Genomic DNA, 20,539 nt, shown 5'->3' with positions numbered 1-20,539 from the left:
TCACCACTGTTATTCAACATAGTTTTGGAAGTTTTAGCCACAGCAATCAGAGAAGAAAAAGAAATAAAAGGAATCCAAATCAGAAAAGAAGAAGTAAAACTGTCAGTGTTTGCAGATGACGTGATACTATACATAGAGAATCCTAAACATGCTACCAGAAAACTAGTAGGACTAATCAATGAATTTTGTAAAGTAGCAGCATACAAAATTAATGCACAGAAATCTCTGGCATTCCTGTACACTAGTAAAGAAAAATCTGAAAGAGAAATTAAGGAAACACTCCCATTTACCATTGCAACACAAAGAATAAAATACCTAGGAATAAACCTACCTAGGGAGACGAAAGACCTGTATGCAGAAAACTATAAGACACTGATGAAAGAAATTAAAGATGATACAAACGCATGGAGAGATATACCATGTTCTTGGATTGAAAGAATCAACATTGTGAAAATGACTCTACTACCCAAAGTAATCTACAGATTCAGTGCAATCTGTATCAAACTACTGATGGCATTTTTCACAGAACTAGAACAAAAAATTCAGAATGTGTATGGAAGCACAAAAGACCCCGAATAGCCAAAGTAATCTTGAGAACAAAAAATGAGGCTGGAAGAATCAGGCTTCCTGATTTCAGCTTATACTACAAAGCTACAGTAATCAAGACAATATGGTACTGGCACAAAAACAGAAATATAGATCAACAGAAGAGGATAGAAAGCCCAGAGATAAACCCACGCACATACGGTCACCTTATATTTGATAAAGTAGGCAAGAATATACAGTGGAGAAAAGACAGCCTCTTCAATAAGTGGTGCTGTGAAAACTGGACAGCTATGTGTAAAGAATGAAATTAGAACACTCCTTAACAGCATACACAAAAATAAACTCAAAATGGATTAAAGACCTTATTGTAATGCAGACAGTATAAAACTCCTAGAGGAAAACATAGGCAGAACACTCTGTGACGTAAATCACAGCAAGATCCTTTTTGACCCACCTCCTAGAGAAATGGAAATGAAAACAAACAAATGGGACCTAATGAAACGTAAGAGCTTTTGCACAGCAAAGGAAACCATAAACAAGACGAAAAGACAACCCTCAGTATGGGAGAAAATAGTTGTAAATGAGGCAACTGGCAAAGGATTAATCTCCAAAACATACAAGCAGCTCATGCAGCTCAATATCCAAAAAACAAACAATGCAGTCAAAAATGGACAGAAGACCTAAATAGACATTTCTCCAGAGAAGATATACAGATTGCCAACAAACACATGAAAGGGTGCTCATCATCACTAATCATTAGAGAAATGCAAATCAAAACTACAATGAGGTATCACCTCACACCTGTCAGAATGGCCATCATCAAAAAATCTACAAACAATAAATGCTGGAGAGGGTGTGGAGAAAATGGAACCCTCTTGCCGTTTTGGTAGGAATGTAAATTTACACAGCCACTATGGAGAACTGTATGGAGGTTCCTTAGAAACTAAAAACAGAACTGCTGTACGGCCCAGCAATCCCACTGCTGGGCATATACCCTGAGAAAACCATAATTCCAAAAGAGTTATGTACCACAATGTTCATTGCAGCTCTATTTACAGTAGCCAGGACATGGAAGCCACCTAAGTGTCCATCGACAGACGATTGTGTAAAGAAGATGTGGCACATATATACATTGGAATATTATTCAGCCATAAAAAGAAACGAAATTGAGTTTTTTGTAGTGAAGTGTATGGACCAAGAGTGTGTCATACAGAGTGAGGTAAGTCAGAAAGAGTAAAACCAATACCGTATGCTAACACATATATATGGAATCTAAAAAAAAAATGGTTCTGAGGAACCTACGGTCAGTACAGGAATAAAGACACAGACGTAGAGAATGGGCTTGAGGACACGGGGAGGGGGAAGGGTAAGCTGGAACAAAGTGAGAGAGTAGCACTGACATGTATACACTACCAAATGTAAAATAGATAGCTAATAGGAAGCAGCTGCATAACACAGGGAGATCAGCTCTGTGCTTTGTGACCACCTAGACAGGCGGGATAGGGAGGGTGGGAGGGAGACACAAGCCGGAGGGGATATGGGGATATATGTGTATACATATAGCTGATTCACTTTGTTATACAACAGAAACTAACACAACATTGTAAAGCAATATACTCCAATAAAGATATTAAAATACATATATATATTATTTGATTTGCATACATTTCATAGCTCTGTCTACTGAAAAGCCGTAGAAATAGTGACCGTTTCATTAGTACTGAACCCTTCTGACACCGATGCTGTGGTTTTAAAAGTTGATTTCCCATTAAAAGAAATTAAAGGTCCTTGGAGAAATGACTGATTTTCGGTCTGGGGCAAGAAATGTGCAGGATAATTTTGTAACCCCATATACTAGAAAGCAAGGAAGATATGAAGACCAAGCCTATTAGGATTGAGTTAATAGGACTCAGGAAGCAATTTGAATGGATAATCTACCAGAGAAGGAATAAATTTAACATCAATAAGGATAACAATCACAAGTGATTTAAATCCATCATGTACATCTAAATCCATGAATTCATAATGATGTAAGTGAAGAAATACTTATTGCTTACCCTTGATGATACTACTCCTTACTTTGAAAAGTGGTAAATAAAGGGGAAAGAAAAACATTTTTCCTGCCTTTCCTACAAACGGTATCTCAGAGAAACTGAATAATTGATTTCATAAGTTTTTATTTATAAAAATATCACCTGTAATAAATGTACAAAGAATGTTACAGTATCTTCATTTTGCAGTCTCTTAGTAGATCTGGGCAATGATTATTAATAGACTGTTAATATAAAAAAGGTAAATGGTACACCAGTTCATATGCTACATATGCAGTAGGCTTACCGGAAATTATTGACCCTGGAATCAGATCAAATCTCTTATCTATTGCAGTGGTTTTCAACTTGGTTGCACATTAGAATCACTTGGAGTATGTTTAAAAATCTCAAAGCCTAGGGCTCCCCTGGTGGCGCAGTGGTTGAGAGTCCGCCTGCTGATGCAGGGGACACGGGTTCGTGCCCTGGTCCAGGAAGATCCCACATGCTGCAGAGCAGCTGGGCCTGTGAGCCATGACCTCTGAGCCTGCGCGTCCAGAGCCTGTGCTCCGCAACGGGAGAGGCCACAACAGTGAGAGGCCCGTGTACCGCAAAAAAAAAAAAAAAAAAAAAAAATCTCAAAGCCTAGACTGCAATTACATTAAAGTCTCTGGGGTGAAACCCAAGCACCAGGATCTTTTTAAGCTTCCAGAGTTGTTTCAATATGCAGCCAAGGTTGAAATGTACTGTTTTAGATCCAGCTGATAATCTACAGTAAATACAGGGATCAGAGGGTGCAATCAGCAGAATCCACACTGTGGGAAGCTGTATAGGATATATGACCCAGTTTCTTAAATAAAGAATTAAAAGGAATAAAAGGAAAGAGAGGAACGATAGATGGGGCTTGATGATATATCAACTAATTATAATATATGGACTATTTATGGGTCCTAAATCATACAAACCAAAAAAAAAAAAAATCACAGGTCTATCATGCATATGCGATCGCTGATTGTTAATTTTGTAAAGTGTGATAGGAGAACTATGGTTATTTTTTTTAAAATAGTCTTTACTATCAGAGATACATGCTGAAATATTTATGGATGACATGATGTTTGTAATTTGCTTCAAAATAGCTGGCAGTAGTGGAGGAGGATTGGGTAGGGTTATAGATAAAACAAGATCAAGTTGATAAGTTATGGATATGTAGAGGTTCTCTTCATATTATATGTTTCAATTCTATAGTAACAGTTTTTTTAAGTTTCAAGGAAAATATTTAAGGCAGAGGAAAGAAGTCAACAAAGAGTAAGAAAAACAAATCAGTAGAGTAGAAAACCCTGGAGAGAATGGGATTATGGAGAGTTTCACAAAGGAGAGAGTCATCAACAGCGATCCAGTGAGAGGAGATTAGAAAAGTACCCACTGTTTTTGGCAGTCAGAATGATACTGTAACTTTTCCCAAAACAGTTTCCATAGCACTGTGGCAGTTGGAAGTCTGGTTGCAGCCTGGAGGAGGCAAGGAGGTGTGTGTAGACTACACTTGCAAGGGGTGACAGGGCAACGGCTACAAGTAAACTGTTAAAGGAGCAAGGGGAAGCATTTGCCATGTTATTTGTATTTTTGTTTTTTTTAATACAATGAGAGCATGTTCGATCTTTTTTTTTAATTGATTGGAAGCTGAAAATACAGAAGAGAATAATAGTCTTGGAGGAGATGAAATGGGATGAGATTAAGCATGGAAGTTGAAGAATTAGTCTTGTATAGAATGGACAGTTGTTCTAGTTGAAGACTAGAAACATTTATAGGGGAATCGCGGGTAAGAAGTTGAAGGTGACCTTTATTTTTGTTGTGACTGTTATTTTTATTGTGAGATAACAAGGGTGGTCATCTTCATATCATAAGTGCATTCAAGGTTAACTAGTTAAGAAGTTGGAGGAGAATGTGTATGCTTTATATTCCTGCTAAAAGGAAAGGTTGTGGTATAGAATACCACCATAGCATACCCAGTTGGTATTGGATTCCATGACTTTGTGCTGCTATTATGAAAAAACAAAACAAAACCTAAGAAACTTCCTAGGGACCATAGCCAGTTATTTTCAGACAGTTATTCCATCCTAATTATGTGTGTGTGTATATATAATTTGTGTATATAGTTTGTAAGTGGCTAATCTTAGGTTTTGTGTGTGTGTGTGTGTTTTAACTCAGATTCTTCATTCAAAGTTTAATGCTTTAGGCTTTGATCAGATTTTCCATTTAAAACTTGAATTTTAATTTCTGTTCATCTTAAATGGGATTTCTTTGAGTTTTAAAAAGGTCTCTTTTCTATTCTGATTTTAGTTTTATTAAATCATAATTTAAAAATTAAATCAGAAGGCATATTAATCATCAATAAAATTATTTACAGTCAATTTTAGTTCATATAAATATTCATTTGCTTTTAATATATGTCTTGGACCATAGTAGATTTCTGGGACTCGATAGGAAAAGTTCTTTTTATGAGTAATAGGAAAACTCATTAACTTGGGTACAACTGACTTACCCATATTTCACTCCAGTACTTTAATTTACTTCTGAACTATTTCTAGTTTTTTCTAGAAAACTATTTCTGTTTTTTCAACAATATTTTAAACAGGTTTTTTTAAATATGAAACTGTCTTAATTAGGAAGGAGTAATATAGTCTATAATATATCAGTATTTGAAAAGTAGCTGTTTATCAGACTGCTGTATGGCCCTCATATTTGACTTTTATATAATTTTTGTTGATGTGAATAAAGTATGGTTCATTTTATTGGAGCAGGTAGATTCTAAGATGGTCCCCAGTGATCCCTGCCTCCTGGCATTTACACCCTTCTATAATCTCTTCCCCTTGAGTACAGGTACAACTTGCTTAGGTATACCTTCTATAGGTATAGAATATGCAAGGGGGATGTGTCTGTGTGATTAGGTAACATAAGATCATAACTTCCATGTTGCTAGCAAGCTCTCTCTATTGCCTTCATGGATTACAAGCTTTGATGAGATAAGCAGCCATATTGGGGAGGTCCACTTTGCGAGGAACTAAGATTGACCCCTTGCCAACAGCAAGCTAGGAACTGAGACCCTAAATCCAGTTCATTTCATAGGGAACTGAATCCTGGCAACAACCACATGAGCTTGGCATCATATCCTTCCCCAGTTGAACCTTCAGATGAGACTCCAGCCATGGCTGGCAATTTGATTACAGCCTTGTTAGAGACCCTGAAGCAGAGGACCCAGTACCTCTGACCCACAGAAACTATGGGTTTAATAAATGAGTGTTTTTAAAAATAAACAGCTACATATGTGGCAAGTTCTTATGTAGCAATAGATATCTAATTCAATTATGAAGCAGATAATATTTTCCAAGACATACTAAACCCAGTATATTACTAGCCTCCTTTACTTTCATAGTGCTAGGTGATTTATGTGCAAGGCTGACAGTTTTTATTGGGAATTGAGCCAGTTAGGAAAGGAGTGAACTAGAAATGAGTAGCAATGTACTTAAAAAAGAGGGACTCAACCTAGGTGTGGAGGCTGACCCTCTCAGGTCAAGGTATCTAAAGAGCTTGACAAGTTGCTAAAATAAGAGCAGCGGCCTCTACTGGGATAACCTACCTAAAGTCCTTTGCATTTGCTGTTTCTTCCATCTGAATCATTCTTTCCCCAGATATCCAGATGGGTCATATCCTTGCTTCACTTAGAGAGGCCCTCCCTGTCTGCAGTAAATAGACTACGACTCCCTATCACTATCTGTTCTCTAACCTTGCTTTATTATTCTTTAAAGCACTTAACACTGCCTGACATTATGTTACATACTGATTTGTTTATTGTCTTTCTCCTTCACTAGAATATAAACTCCTCATGGGTAGGAACTCTGCTTATTTTGTTCACTGCTGCATATGCAACATTTACAACAGTACTTATCATATAGTAAATGTTCAACAAATATGTTTTGAGTGGATAAATCTACTTTCCAGTTTTTTTTTTGAGGTACACAGGCCTCTCACTGTTGTGGCCTCTCCCGTTGCGGAGCACAGGCTCCGGACGCGCAGGCTCAGCGGCCATGGCTCATGGGCCCAGCCGCTCCGCGGCATGTGGGATCTTCCCAGACCAGGGCACGAACCCGCATCCCCTGCATCGGCAGGCGGACTCTCAACCACTGCGCCACCAGGGAAGCCCTACCTTCCAGTTTTTACATTGACCAGAATTTGGTTGTCTGAAGGTTGGTGGGAGTTTTAAGGAGTGATGCCTATTCTTGGTCAGGACCCCAGTTAGTGGCTGAGAGATGAGGTATTCAGTCTTCACACAGGGAGATGCAGTGGCAGAAGCATATATACAGGCTGATATTTAGCACAGCTGCTCAAGACTAAGGCAAGAGCTGTGTGTGCTGCAACTCTGGGATTACGCAAACATCAGAGTTGAACCAGGGGGTCTGGGGGTAGTGAGGCAATTAAGTCTAGACTGTTAGAATCTGGAGAAGTGATTTAATTCCATACCTAGACCCCTCTTCATTCTTTTTTCAGTTCATTTGTTCATGCAATAATTCAGTGCCTGGCGTTACTCTAGGTAAAGGAAATACAGAGACAAGTCAAGTAATATCCCTGTTTTCATTAAACTTGCATTCTAAAGGAGGAACATGATCAACACAAACTAATAAATAATTTCTTATAGTGTTCATTGCTATGGAGAAATCATCATAAAAGAAGGTACTGGAATAAAGATGAATTTCATCTTCATGTTAGTGCTGTGTTGGAATCACTAGTTATTACTCAAAAAGAAGAGTTGCTCACACAGGGCATGCTCTGAGTAATGAATTACTAAGTAACTGGGAATTAGTAACTGTCATTTTCTATCTATAAATGATTTCTTAGATTATTAAGATGTGCAGTGTATGTTCTATATTTATCAAAAAAATAATTGATTATAATCAGGTTTATAGGTAATTGATGTGAATACTTGATAACCACTTATAGAAGAAAGTAAGGTAGAATTTAGCTTCGGGATTTACCACAATATATATTTGTAAGCTTTAAATATGTTTGACTTAAGTATCTTAGAATTGATTAGTCAGTCACATTTACTGAGACAGTATAGTCAAAGTTCAGCTCTCTGAAACCCTCAGCAGTGATTTGTTCTATACAGATAAGATTTCTGTGAAAGTGAGTATACTGTCCATTAAAAAGCAAAACTTAGTTTATCATTAAGAAATATTTATTTAATTTCTACTATTTCAGGCACTGTGTTAAGTACCAAATATGCATTGAAGAAAACAAGTATTGTCCTTGTCCTCATGGAGTTTACGGTCAAGTAGGGGAAACATACTTTAAACAAGTAAAATTAGAAATTGTGGTAAATGCAAAGAAGACAAAGAACAGAGTGTTATGAGAATATAACAAAAGGAATATGATTTAGATTAGAGGAGTTCAAGAACCGTGAAGGATCTGAGATTTTTAACCCTACTTAAAAAGGCTAGCCTGCCAAAATGTTCTGAATATTGTCAGAAGACATGAGACTCCTGGGTCAGAGCAGAACTTTATTACTCACAGCATAGCAAGCCACGTGAGTATGGGCATATTTGTATGTTGGTTCCCCATGCCTCCAGGCCTCCTGGGGAAACACAGTTTGGGCCCATGTGAATGGTACGTATGCTGTGAGTTTGTGTCACAGGTGAGAACTTTAAGCTTGGACAATCTACAGCTTTTGCCATAAGCAGTAAGCAAGCCTGCTCTTTGTGTGCAGGGCAAAGTTACCTCATGTTTCAAGGTTGCTTGCTACAAATGCAAACCTGATAAATGGCCTGGATGAAGAGCAACCAGGGCCTCGCATTGACATAACTTGCAAGAATGTGTGGGGACACTCAGGCCATGGTGAATGGCCTCTTCATCAGCAAGGAGAGATTTCACAGAAGTCCTCTCCAAGATTTTTTTTTAAACAGCTTTACTAGAGTATAATTGGTATACAGTAAACTGAACATAAAGTGTACAGTTTGGTAAGTTTTGACATATATGCACACCCATGAAAGCATCACGACTCAAGATCAGTGAATGTATTTCTCACCTGCAAAAGTTTCCATGTACCCCTTTGTAATTCCTCTCCCCGCCATCTCCTTTCTTCTTCCCCAGGCAAATTCTGACCAGGTTTTGTCACTATCTATTGGTTTACTTTTCCTAGAGCTGTGTACAGATTGAATGATACAGCATGTATTGTGTATTCTTATTTGTCTTTCATGCAGCATGATTGTTTTTAGATTCATCCATATTGTATTATGTATTTACTTCTGGATAGTATTCCATTGTGCAGATATACTATAGTTTGTGTATGCATTCACTTGTTGATGGACATTTGGGTTGTTTCCAGTTTGGGGCTATTACAAATAAAGGTGCTTTGAATGTTCATATAGAAGTCTGTATATGGACATATACTTTTTTTCTGTTGGATAAACATGTAGAAGAGGAATAGTTTGACCATGTGGTGGGTATATCTTTAACAGTTTAAGAAAATGCTAGGCTGTTTTGCAGAATGATAATACAATTTCTCCATTCTGCCAACAGTATACAAGAGTTTCAGTTCCTCTATCCTCACCAACATTTGATTTTTTTTAAATTTTTGCCATTCTAACAGGTATATAGTCATATCTCATTGTGATTTTCTTTCGAATTTGACTCCAAAAGCAAAGGCAACAAAAGGAAAAATAAACAAGTGGGACTATATCAAACAAAAAAGCTTCTGTACAGCAAAAGAAATCATCAACAGAATGAAAGGGCAGCCTACTGAATGGGAAAAAATATTTGCAAATCATATACCTGATTTGCAGGTATATGGGTTTATATCTAATATATACATAGAACCCATACAACTCATAGCAAAACATCAAATTATCCCGTTAAAAAATGGGCAAAGGATCTGAGTAGACATTTTTCCAAAGACAACAGATAGATGGCTAACAGGTACGTGAAAAGATGCTCAGCATCACTAATCATCAGCAAAATGGAAATCAAAACCACAATTTCCAGGATTTTAAAAATATTTCTGTTACTGATTTCTAATCTAAAACTGTTTTGGTTTTTATACTTTGTATGACTTGGAACCTTTTAAATTTATTTAGACTGTTTCTATCAGAAATCGTTGATTTTGGTAAATGTTTCATGTGTACTTGAAAATAATGGCTACTTTGCTGTTTTGGATAAAGTATTCTATAGATGTCAATTACTGATTTTCTGTGTACTTGTTTTATCATTTACTGAGAGAAAGAAAATCTTCAACTGTAATTGTTGATTTGTCTATTTCCTTGTAGATTAAGTTTCAAAATATATGGTCCACATATCACGTGCAGTAAGTGGTCTGGGAGGAAAATTACTGTTACTGGCATTATTTTGAAAGACCTTATTAGAACACATCTTTGGTTTGTCCTATAGTATAGGCTATTTCTGGCACCATCTTCACATACAAAAGAAATTTTTATTTGCTACATTTAATTTTTTTATCATTTATCTAATCATTTTATTGTTTTGCTTGGCAGCTTCTATGTTTTTGAAACAGGCATTTGAAGGAGAATACCCTAAATTATTGCGTCTTTATAATGACTTATGGAAGCGTCTTCAACAATACAGCCAAAGTATTCAAGGAAATTTTAATTGCAGTGGAACTGTAGACCTCTATGCTGACTTACAACACATGGAAGATGATACACAAGACATATTCATACCAAAGAAGCCAGATTATGAGTATGTTTGTTTAATCAAACCTGTTTGTTGGCCTGTTAAGGATTTTGTCTTTTATTTTTATTATAAGTTAGAAAATGGGAAAACGCTAATCTTTGTGAATACTTGTAATGATTACTATTCATTTATTTACTTTAAAAGACTTCACAACACTTTTAACTGAAGAAGTCGAAATTTATCCTTAGTTGAGCAGCCTGGTTCCTGATTAAGCTTCATTTTAAAGTATATCACCAATTAAGGTGAATAGAAGCTAAGAGATGAGCATATGTGGTCATTATCGTTTAATTGATATTATAAGATAACCTGTAATTACATCAGACAGCATCATTATTGATGGACCACTGGCATAAATGTGATATAAAAGGAAATGGTGTGTTCAGGAACTATAGCGGAAATAAATCTTATGCTGGGATAGATTCTCAATCTGGTGGGAAAAACCTAAGTACAGTCAAAATTAAACCTGAAAATCTCTTAGATTATTCATGAAGTACAGTATAGGTAGCCATATTTATAAGCCACATCAGAAAAATAATACCATCTCAATAAGCTTAAACCAGCTAGCTTTCCTCCTAAATTGAAAAAGAGTATTGTTTTCAGATTTCTCTTTGAGCACCAAATCAATTGATTGGCTTGCACACCATCTTTAAACACTAGAATCATTTATTGTGATGAGACTGACTCAAGTAACAGTAGATTCTGATCACTGACCTTGTAAGAAAAAGGTTAGGTTTATGAGTGCTATTTTAATGTTTATCTTAAAAATCTTTTATTCTGAACACTTACAGCTGAATTTTATCCACTGTAGTAAGAAGTTCTGACTGGTAAAATACAGGACATAGAAGTTTTGACTGGGAAAACAAGTGGCGTAAGGGTAGGCTGGTATGATAGAAGGAGACGCTGTTGTTCTCTTCAGTTACTCTTTGATGCTAAACATGGAGATTAGGTGAGAACTAATGGAAAGAGGGGACAAGAAGACTGAAAAGTTTTCTGTTGATCTTGAAAAATCTTGTAATGTATTAAGGTTTTTTTAAGTATACAAAATAGCATACATAGTATCATTGTATTTCTGGTTTAGTTTTATTTTTAAATTCATATGTTGGCACTGAAAAGCTCTGGAAATATACATAGCACAAGGTAATAGAGTTTTATGTCCAAGAGGTAGAGTTTTTATTCTGTATTTTCTGCTTTTACTTAAAATGAGCATATGTTACTCGTGGGGGTAGAGGAAAGGCAGTAAATGCAATGTAGAAAAAAAAATCAGAATAAAAAATACCACTGTGTTTTGGGACATCCTTTTCACCTTTTGGAGACTGACTTCAGTGAGGTGGGGAAGAAGACTTATGACCTGTATTCTTCTAAGAAACCAAAAAATAATGACGATATAATAAGGAAACAATGACAATATGATTTATATATTCTTTTGAGAAGTGAGGCAAGAAACAAACATAAATTTGACCATGGTAGCTGAGCCAGAGGAAAGTTTTTTGTTGTTGTTTTTAATGATAGAGGGAAAGCTGAGAGTTTTTATAGATAGAAGTAGCCAGTGGAGAGAGAAAGTGAAGAGATAATGAATGGAACGAGACCTTAGAATAATCTGAATAGAATCAAGGCACAAATAACCAGGTTAACGTTTTTCATCATTGAGTATTTATGCTGAATTTTTGAAAGCTGTTCTTACTATGAAGAAAATAAAACAAGATAATGTGACAGTGTTTTATATAGGGTGGTCAGAGAAGACCTCTATGAAAAGGTAACATTTGACCCAAGATCGAGATAATGTGAAGAAATCAACTATGGAAGATTCGGAGTAAGATTTTTGCAGGCAGAGAGAAGAGCAGATTTAGAGCCTGAGAAAATTGAGATGGGGAGGTTGAGGAATAGAAAGCTGAACACAATGAATGAGGGAGAGTGGGGGATAAAAAATTGGGTCGGAGAGGAGGGGAAACGTAAGATCATGTAGGGCTTTATTCACCATGATATGGGGTTTAGAGTTTATTCAAAACACTGGATACCTTTGCTTTTAAACAGAGGAATGAGATGAACTGATAAACATTTAAAAATTAGCATGCCGGCTTCTTTGTGGACAACTGAGGGGGAGTGTCACCACAGGGAAAGAGAAGCTGTTTTGTTTATCCAGACAAGAAATGATAATGGCTTGAAGTAGGATGAGTGGATGAGATGGTGAGAACTGGTCGAATTGATTCGAGATATAGCTTAGAGGGCAAGCCAGTAGAACTTGCTGGTAGATCACATTTGAGAGGAAAAGAAGAATCAAGGATATGTGTGGACAAGTTGGGAGAAGCCTAGTGATTGGAAGACATTGTTTCATCGAGTAGTGGGTTTTTGTTTTGTTTCTTTTTTGTTTGTTTGTGGGTTTTTTTTTTTTTGTTTTTTGGCCATGCTACACGGCTTGTGGGATTTTAGTTCCCTGACCAGGGATCGAATCCAGGCCCTCCACGTTGAGAGCATGGAGTCCTGACCACTGTACTGCCAGGGAATTCCCCATCGAGTAGTGTTAAGGTTTTTCTTTTGAAACTGTTGAATCAAAGATGCAAATTGTTTTGTTGAAAAGGTAGTTGAATGTGAATCAGGGCTAGAAATACATATTTGAGAGTCATCACTATGCAGATCTTTAAAAATCATGGGACTGGAGGAGATTCCATAGGGAAGATATATATAAAGAGAAAAGGGAACTTTGGCCCAAAATATGCACTCCAAAATTTATAGATTGTGCAGAAGAGTGGCAGCCTGCAAGACGAAGAGGAAAAAAAATGGTGAGATAGGAAGAAAACTGAAAGTTATGTGGAACCCCAAAGAATGAGTTCATTTCAGTCAGAAGAGGAATGGTGAACTGTGTCACATGCTGTTGAAAAGCTGAAGAAGCTTAGGACTGAGAAGTGACCTCTAGATATAGCAAAATAAGGTTGTTCAAGGCCTAGGTGTGGAATGGTGGATACAAAGCATTATTAGAATTGATGAAAGACAGAATGGGAGGAGATTGACTTCTGGGATGACAGCCGTCCCCACTCCGCTGACCCACCCCACAGTGAATCTGGTGAAAACTATTAAAAACCAAACAATTTAACGTGTCTGGAAATGGTTTTAAAAGCAAACAGCAAATGAAAAATCATCGACTCAAGAAAGTCTATGAAAATTCGGTAGAAAGAATTCCATAAGAGCCTGTGATATTAGAACCAAGACTGTTGTTCCTCCCTCCCTCTTCCCAGCTCATCAAGGCATAGGCTCCACTCAGGACTGTGACAGCCAAGAACAAAGGGCTCCCTCCCCCGCCACTCCTAACTGGAGGGCTTTCTTCCTAAGAAGAGCAGAATCGCAGCATTTCTCATCCTGCCCTCAGCTGCCAGTTAGCTGAAGTGAAGCCTCAGACAGATGAGATCAATAGGTGGGTGCTTCCTTATTGTGCACAACACCCATCTGTTATGTATATGTTATCACAATAAAAACAAAGCATATTAAGCAAATTAAAAAAAATTTTTTAAATGTGTTCACACACAAATTTTTAATGAATGTTTATAGCAGCATTCATAATCACCAAAAGATAGAAACACCCAAAATGTCCATCAGCAGACAGATGGGTAACCACATGTGATATATCCACACATGAATGAAGGAATGAAGAACTGACACATGTTACAACATGACTGAACCTTGAAAAAATTATGCTAAGTGAAAAAAGCCAGATATAAAGCCCATATGCTGTATGATCCTATTCCTATGAAAGTTAAGAATAGGGAAATCTATAGAGATATAAAGCATATTAGTGGTTGCTTAGGGCTGGGGATGGGGTGAGTGGGGGGGGGGTAAAAGATTAAAGCTAAAGGCTATGAGGTTTCTTTTGAAGGTGATAAAAATGTTCTGGGATTGAGCATGGTGATGGTTGCACATCACCATGAATATACTGAATATATATTGAATATACTGAAAGCCATTGAATTATACACTTTAAATGGTTGAATTGAATGTAAATTAAATCTTGATAAAGAAGTTTAGAAAAAGAGAGAACGGGAAAGAAGGAGGTAGGTAATTCTTCTGAGAGGTTTTGATATGAACAAAGGAATAAAGCTACTTTTTCTTTGGGATAAAAGGAAAATCGCTGAGGATAGGTGAAGTTACAAAGGAAAAAATAAGCTAGTAAGATCATTGCCACTGGTTTTGGTCTTAGTGTAAAGTTGAGGCAGATGGTCAGCTGTGGAGAGTGAAGGGCTGCAGAAGTAGAATTTTAATACCTGGAGCTTCAGGTCTCTTGAAATTAAGAGGTTTGCATAAACATTTAATAGAAACAGTTTACTTTTTCTCTGCAATACGTGGAACGCTTAGCGGCAGATACAGAGACCATCTAACTGAGATTTTCTTCGTAAGAGCTTTGAAAGGAAGGTAAATTAGAAAAATCAAGATGCTAATGAGAGCACCTTGAAACGGTGGAGGATGAGCGTAGGGTTCCGTAGCGCTGATCACTGTAAGGTCAAAGAGCAAGTTCTTTTGAGTAAAATCTAGCACTTTTATTGATATACAAAGCCCAGCATGATTTGTTCCGTCTGTTTTCTCTTAGACCTCATCTTGTACTGTTCTCCTGTCACTTAAGTGCTCTGCTTTTCTAACTTTTTGTCAAACGCAGCCAGGTCTAAGTCTCTTCTCAGGGCCTTTGCGCTTGTTCTCTTCCTATAGAAAGCGCCTACCCTGGAAATCTATATAACTTGCTCCCTCTTTTCCCTTACATCATCTCAGGAAGCTTTCCCTTGCCTCACCCTATGTAAAATTGGATTAAAAACAAAAACGGTCTCTGGCTTCCTTACTTCCTTTTTCTCTTAGAATTTTTTACTCTCCATTGTATTCCGTAGTTAACTCATTTAAAAATTTTATTTCTTTTTTTGTGTGTTTCTCAGAAGTCTTTTTTTTTTTTTATTAGTTTTTATTGCAGTAGAGTTGATTTACAATATTGTGTTCTCAGAAGTCTCTTTAAGGGGACAGGGAGTTTTTTTTAACTGACTTCATTGCTACATTTCCCGCATCTAGGAAGTACCTGGCAAATTGTAGACATTTAAGAGAATTAGTAGGCGGGAAGGAGATGGCGGCAAGTGGGGGCGTGGAAAGTTGTCTTCGAGCTTGGAGACGTCACAGGTAGAGCAGTTCAAAACAATGACTCAAACATGGAAGCTCCATAGTAAAGCTAAAATGAAAGTAGACTTCTAGTACAGGACAGGTTTTAGAAAAGTTGTTTGTTTTGACATTGTAATCACCAAGGATCCTTCTCCCCGCCCCCCCCCCCCCCCCCCCCCCGCCCAGATTCTTCAGGTTTTCCAAAACTAACAGGGTGGAGTAAGGTAGGGAGCAGGGGAGGCAGGCAGCCACTGGAGCAGGGCTGAGGGAGGCTGTGCTCTGCCCCCACCTGCGGCTGGCCCCCTGCCGGGTCATCCTTCTGCTCGTCCTCCATCTCTGTGTCAGCAGGCTGCTCTCCTGCAACGACCACAGCCTTGGTCTTGCTCTCCTCTTCAGCCAGCCTCTCAAACATGTTGGCATAGAGCTGCTTCTCCCGTGCGAGCTGCTTGAGGAGTGGCTGCTGGCAGATAGCCAGCTGGGCCTTGGCAGCTTTGGTGTTGGAGTAGAGCTGCAGGACCTTTTGGAAGGATCCTTGGAGAAGAAGAATGTTAGTACTTATAATTTAGTGCTGAAATTTCTGCAGAAGAGAGAAGAGGCTTCTTAAGGTCAGTAAATGACCAGAGCAAAAATAGGGAAGACATTTAAGTAGCTGGCGTGGACTTCAGTAGAGGATTGCCTCAGACACATTTAGACACTAGTTCTTCCCTGTTCCCATTGTGGTCTTTCTCTCATCATCTGTTATGGAAGTTATTATAGTTCACACTTTACCTGCACATTTCTTCACTGGACTGTAAAGCAAATTTCATCTCTATCCTCCCAGCACTCAATGAGGGCTGGCACATAGTATTCTCAGGAACTATGTGTTGAGTGAAATACTTATTGAATGAGAAAGTGTTAAGATAAGTATGGAATTGTGATGTAGGAGCCAAGAGTGTTCTGATCTCTAGGTCTTGTCAGTTGACCAGCAAAGGTGGAAAAGGAGAGAGCCAAGTTTCCTATACCTGAAGGAGTAGGTCAGATGTTTTCAAAATGAACATTTAGGATTAAGGGGGATTTGTTTTTGTTTGTTTGTTTAAGATAATGGAAAGGCCAGTAGAAGGATCATAAACAGGGGTGATGTGAGAAGATACAGAGTTAATTATATGGTTATAGGTATTTGATAGTAATTGTCAGAGGTAAAATACAAGATCCAATAGTTGGACAAGTAAATGAAAATCAACAGAAATAACTGAAGACATAGGAGGACTGAGGAGGAAAGAAGTGTTTAGTAGGCTAAATTTTAGTTTGTGAAGAATGTTGTAAAACAAATTAACTTAGAACTACAATTAGGAGTATTTGGGTGATTGTGGGACTTGCACAAGCACTTTTTATTTTGTCCTCATTCTTGTTAGTATCAGTTTTGGCATCAGAAGGCTGATGAAAACCTGCACCTGTATACTTCCCTCTTAGGCACTGAGCTTATGAGAGGGCAGCTGTTGTGTGTGAAAAGGGTTGAGCTTGTGGGAGCAGGTCTCTGCAGACTTGCCTCTCTTGTATACTCTATAGAAACATGCTAAGTGAAGGCATGGCCCCATTAGAATTAATAAGATTTTACAGTGTTACTCCTTTAGTTTTAAGCGACAAACTTACTACAGTAGGTACTGGTGCATATTATATAACATTTATGCCCAGGAATTATGTATAAATTAAAATGTTTAGTTCTTAATAAGCATTTGATTATGTAAATATATTTATACATTTTTAAACAAAATTTTTTCTTTTCTTCATATAGAGTTACATTTTATATAGGAGATATGTTTTTAAGAAAGGCATTTACAACCTGATACACTAGCACTTAGTTTTGTATAATTTAAGTTCATTTTTAATAAACTTTGTTCCCACAGTCCCGGAAAGGCTTTGAAAGACTCACTACAACCCTATGAGGCTGCTTATCTATCAAAATCCTTATCTCGACTCTTTGATCCGATCAACTTGGTTTTTCCCCCTGGTGGTCGTAATCCTCCTTCTGCCGATGAACTTGAAGGTATCATTAAAACTATAGCAAGGTATGTATTTTCATGTAGCGGCATGCCGCAAAATGCCTGCCACATTTGTTAGTGATGTATAATGGCAGTACATCTTTAATTTATCTCAAATCATTCAAAGAATTAGTCTGGAAATTAAACCAAGAGTTTTGCATTGAGTGAGTGCACATGTAGTAAGTATCAATACTTGAGATTCCAATTAATAAAACCATTTAAATACAGTCTAAAAATAGTCAATTATCATTATTCTGTATCTTGTCAAGGATACAAAGTAAAACAACCTAATTCTTTATGCCATAGTAAATTTCTGATATTACGTAGGAAAGTTAATATTAAAAAATTTTACAAATTGAGAAGCTAAAGCATGGAGATCAGCTTTTTTTTATCTTAAATCCAGAAAGTACTTCATGGCGTACAAGGATTATAATCCTGATTAGTCTACTTGTGTTTGCTATTTTAAGCTTTCTAAGTGAATGTGACAGCTTTTAAAACTCTCAAAAGGGAAGATATCCTAGCAGAGGATATGGTTGTGCAACCTGAATGGTTGCGGACAATGTATTATACTGTTGCTTTTAGACATTTTACGGACCCCCCAGGTTAATCTGCAGTTGAGACTGTCTCAGTTCCTGTCATAATAACAAGTTGTCGTAACAGTAGGTCTATACATTTATTTATAGGTGAACATTTTGAGGAGTAAAATTAGTAGTTAGGCAATATAGAACCAAGGTATAAAAGTCTAGATTCTTTTAGATTACAAATTTGAAGATGGTGATTCTGAGACATGTGAGAGTACAACTAAAAAGCCACAGGTATAATATGCATATCTATCTAAATACAGCATTGAAATTGCCCAGCATCTTGATCCTAAATCTTTCCACAGTTATCTTGACTTTCCAAAGTCCTGACTGAAGACGTTTATACCCTAATGTCTCCGTTATTTGTTTCATACGGTAGTGACAAAACTGGTCATGGATTGAACTTGATCTCTTTACCTGTTTATGGACATGTTACCTGTTTATGGACTGCACCCATTCCCCGGTGCAGTTTGACAATGCTGTGATCAATTGTAAGGTGGGACTTGAAGAAGCATACTTATGCCATTGTTTAATAGAATGTGAAAGTGAACTTTAATAAAATTATGTCTCACTGGTATATGAAAGGGCATTTTTGTCACACATAGTAAGCACTAATGTTGTTTTAAAGTCCTTCACTTTCTTCATAAAGGCAACCTGATAAGTGCCAAGATTTATTCTGCTACTTGAGAGACAATAATTACTTTTCTTGCTTTTCTACTTGTATATGCATTTTCATGCAATTTTTAACTCTTAATTAAAAATTAACTTTAAAAAAGTTAACTTTCCATGGTCTTTGTAAATACTTTTTTTTGCAATTACCTCAAATGTCCCAATTAATCCAATGTTAAATTGAAAATAAGCATGACAGAGAAATACTTTAAGAATCCAAATTTTTAAAATATCAAGTTAAATCCTTGTTATGCTTTTGATATATTTAAAAAGCTATTTTATCAAAATAGCATGAATTGGCATAATTTCTACAGAAACTGAGTATCTTTATGTATCGTGTAATTTATATTTTTAGCCTTTGTCCTTCCAAGGTTACTATTTCCATTCAAGAGCTGTCATTTCCTTGCAGATGTCTGTGACATGCAGTGTCTCTAATTGCACTTATCAGTATTAACAAGAGTGCTACTTGAAAAATCTGCACACAATTTACTCTCTTAATCACAGCCTGAACTCACACATGACATGCATTTATTAATGAGAAACTGGTCATTAACCAGACATTCTTAGAGCACTTTTTCCTAATGCTGAATTTAGGAGGGAAAATGAAACAGTGCAATCCATCAGTTCTTGGAGGCAACCAGTAAAATCTATTAAAAAAAATCACCACATTGTTTATTGGGATTAGGTTTATATGTTGCTCTTTACTTTGTTGATGAACTGTGTTGCTAATAATTAAAGTCTGTTTTTGTTTTCTCCAGTGAACTAAATGTAGCTGCTGTTGATGCAGACCTCACATTAGCTGTGTCAAAAAACGTGGCAAAGACCATCAAGTTGTATGGTGTAAAATCAGAGCAGCTGGTAAGTGATAGTCCCTTCTGTAAACTTTAATGATTTTGTTTAAAATTACTAATTATACAGTACTTGACTAACTATAAATATTGAATTGACTGAATATTAATTTACTGGAAAATTTTATAGTGAATTTTTGAAACTTTCTTATGAATTTAAACCAGAAAAAAATGTTACCTCTTAAAAATTGGCCCTCCTACCATTGCTACACTTAAAAAATGCAGGCAGGTTTTATAAGACTTTTAAAAAAATGCATGTGCCACTTTATGGGCTAAATTATATATATTTTTAAGTGTAATTATTTCAGATTGATCAAATTTCCTGTCATGAGACCCCTCACCGCAGATATCATTCATGTGCTGTTACTTAGTGTGAAATTGACTTGAACCATTAGAAAATGATTGGAGGAAGTGAAGTGCTTAAAACTGTAAAAGAAAGATGTTGATTTACTTTCTAAAGGTTCGAGCCCTAGACTGGAAGTTTAGCTCCAAAATTACTCTTTTTGAAACAGCTGTTTGCATATATTTAAAATAATAGCTGCATGCCTGAATCATAATTTTAATTCTCTACATTAATGTTTTAAAGTTAAGCATACATATTTAACTAGTAGATATGTATGCTAACTGAAATCCAAGGAGTAGGGCTTTAGTACATCTTTAACTGTCATTGATGGACTAATTTTAGAGAATGTGCCAAAATGTGGTATCTCTACTGTCATTATACGGATAGCTAACCATGTTTTGTTGTTGTTGTTGTTTGGGTTCCCTGACTGCTCCAATTGAAACATTGTAAAATGAAGTACAGTTGACTCTTGAACAACTTGGGGGTTGGGGTACCTACCCTCCCTGCAGTCAGAAATCCATGTGTAATTGATAGTCAGCTCTCGGTATTCGTAGTTTCTCCTTGTCATCCCTTCCGTGTCGGTGGATTCAACCAACTGCGGATCATGTAGTACTGTATTATTTACTACTGAAAAAAATCTGCAGGTAAG

General features: G+C 36.8%; 1 protein-coding gene across 1 annotated transcript in view; it reads left to right on the top strand.

Annotated features, from left to right (window-relative positions):
* COG5 (component of oligomeric golgi complex 5) overlaps positions 1–20,539 on the top strand; it is a 285,669-nt gene that overhangs the window by 196,512 nt on the left and 68,618 nt on the right. The window contains exons 12-14 of the mRNA XM_082661812.1: positions 10,112–10,316; positions 17,315–17,476; positions 19,458–19,557. Of these exons, the coding sequence (XP_082517938.1) occupies positions 10,112–10,316; positions 17,315–17,476; positions 19,458–19,557 (467 nt within the window). The remainder of the gene's footprint in view (positions 1–10,111; positions 10,317–17,314; positions 17,477–19,457; positions 19,558–20,539) is intronic.

Source organism: Grampus griseus (assembly GCF_964374135.1).
Source record: "Grampus griseus genome assembly, chromosome: 9".
In the NCBI taxonomy this organism is placed as follows: domain Eukaryota; kingdom Metazoa; phylum Chordata; class Mammalia; order Artiodactyla; family Delphinidae; genus Grampus; species Grampus griseus.
Note: the sequence above shows the minus strand (reverse complement) of the source record. Positions and strands in the feature narration are given on the sequence as shown.